Source organism: Chrysochloris asiatica, unplaced genomic scaffold (genome assembly GCF_000296735.1).
Source record: "Chrysochloris asiatica unplaced genomic scaffold, ChrAsi1.0 scaffold00042, whole genome shotgun sequence".
Taxonomy (NCBI): Eukaryota; Metazoa; Chordata; class Mammalia; order Afrosoricida; family Chrysochloridae; genus Chrysochloris; species Chrysochloris asiatica.
The window spans coordinates 8531593-8533858 of record NW_006408560.1 but is presented as its reverse complement, the minus strand read 5'-3'; the positions used below and the strand labels follow the sequence as shown (position 1 = coordinate 8533858).

Here is a 2266-nt window from a genome sequence, read left to right as displayed (position 1 = left end):
GCAAGAAGTGACTGGCTTACAAGCTTTCAAGAGGGAGCCTAGATCCAGAGGGCATGAAGGAAGATAGAATCTCCACTGAGTAGTATCCAATCTATCTGGGTGGGGCTAATGAAAGGAGATGGGGATAGGTCTCTTGTGATACAGTAGTGAACAATTGTTATCAGGACTGATTGTGAGGGTTAGAAATGTAAAGGTAGACGTTTTGTAGCAAAAGGAGGCGAGTGATTGACTTTGCAGCCTAGGAGCAGAGGTCCCTGGGACCATCAAAGGAGAAAAGCGGAGAACGGGACCCTACCCAGAGAAGCAGTGACGCCAGAGATGGAGACAGAGATTATGATGTGGAGAGATGTAGTGGCTGGGGACTTCAGACCCAGAGAGGGAGAGGGGTTGTGTGCTGACGGCCGGGGTTGGGGGGCAGGCTTGCAGGCCATACCCTTTGGTTGGCTGATGATGCATGGAGGGGATTGCAACCATGGCAATGAAACAATATATGATAGGATGGATGTAAAGTAATGTTCTCCCATGTAAATTATCACATAATTCACAATAAAACATTAAAAAAAAAAAAAAGAAGCTGGAGCAATAACAAATTACTCTCCATACTTGAGAATGATGATGTCATAACCAGTTCCGTTTTCTTTAGACTTTTACCTATGGAAGTAATCTTACATTTGTGAATATCATCCATTGAGTAGATGGATGAAGTGAAGGAAAGAAGGTAGACTTGCTGCTCTAGGTTATTTTAATTAGCATGGAGTCCCAAGCGTCCTGAGGTCAGGGCTAATGAGAAGGGGTTGGGGTTGGAAGCTGAGGAGAGTGTGAGTTCTGACCTGCAGTATGGCAGGCTCCTGTGCTTTCCCACGTGACTCCTCAAAGCTCTGAAGGACCCAATCCTGGGTCTGTCGGGAACGGCTAAAGCTACTGAGAGGGCTCTGGCTCTGGGCCTGCTGTTTTGAGCTGCCCACATGGTTGTCATAGTTTCTGCTTGGGGACAGGTGATTGGGGGACTGGCGGTGCTCCCGCTCTTCATGGATGTCCCGTGGGAGCCGGCTGTCCAGGCTCTGACTTCTCTTGCGCTGTTCCCGGGGCAGCGTCCGTGTACGGCGGCCAGTCCGGCCCCTGGCCTGGCCCCCAAGGTGACTGTCAAACTTGTTGATGAGTGAATCCACTGAAGACAGAGGTGCAGTGTCAATGGTGCTTCCTGGGGGTGCCCCCTGGGGGGCTAATTCCAGCAGGCTAGTGCTCCTATTGCTTGGAGCTATAGGGGCAGGGTCTACCAGGGAGGCCTGAGACTGGGAGCGGAGTAGCCTTCCATTCCAGCAGGCCCCAGGCTCCTCATCAGATGTGCTGCCCTGCGAGGGGGCAAGAAACCCCCTGGCCTGAGAGTAAGGGTTCTCAGGAAATTCTGAGTCAGAGTTCAGGGCTCCGGGAGCTCCTCGGTTGTTGGACCCCTTGATTTGGACCCCAAAGGAGTCACCACCCTTCTCCCCACTGTTGAGCACCACAAAGGGCTGTCCAGCAATGCCCTGCACTCGCACAGCAACCCCATAGGAGCTGGCTCTTGCATCCTTGGCTGGCCGTCGCCCACCTCGGCGTAGAGTACCGGTCTCGGCATTACCCACTGACTCTGTGATGAAGCGAATCTGGACTCCATGGTCTAGGGGACCCCGGGACTCAGTCATGGTGGCTGCCTGCTCCATGGGTAGGAGGGGTCCTAGAAGAGGGAGAAGGGAGTTTAAACATTTTAAACCCAGACACTGGAAGTGGAAATCCAGAAACCTCCACCTGCTCAGCTTTAGTAGGCCTGATTGCCTTGGCGGTTTCTTCTATGTAGAACAGTGGTTCTCTTATTTTAACTGCCAAATAGAATCACTGTTGTTGTTGTTAAGTGCCGTCGGGTGAGTTCCAACCCATAGCGACCTTATATAGGTTTCCAAGGAGCAGCTTGGTGAGCTTGAACAGCCGACCTTGCAGTTCAAACGGCTTTGCAGTCTGACGCATTAACCCACAGCACCACACCAGGACTCCATGGAATCATTAGGAGGGCTTATTTAAAAATACACATACCAAAAAAAAAAAACAAAAAACAACCCACAAGTAGCTCAAGTAGCTGTGTTTCACCTGCCTCTTCCCACCCCCCACCCAGAGTTCCAGATTCAGTAGGTCTGGGGTGGGGCCTGAGAATTTGCATTTCTAATAAACTCCCAGATGATGCTGATAGACTAAACTGGTCCAGGTACCACACTTCTGAGATCCACCTACCTAG

The 2266-nt window shown here is 51.1% G+C and overlaps 1 protein-coding gene across 1 annotated transcript in view; it reads right to left on the bottom strand.

The window, feature by feature from the left end:
• CGN (cingulin) overlaps positions 1-1709 on the bottom strand; it is a 22085-nt gene extending 20376 nt beyond the window's left edge. The window contains exon 1 of the mRNA XM_006861422.1: positions 831-1709. Coding sequence (XP_006861484.1) covers positions 831-1700 — 870 coding nt within the window. The 5' untranslated portion in view covers positions 1701-1709. The remainder of the gene's footprint in view (positions 1-830) is intronic.
• Between the last annotated feature and the right edge of the window lie 557 nt (positions 1710-2266).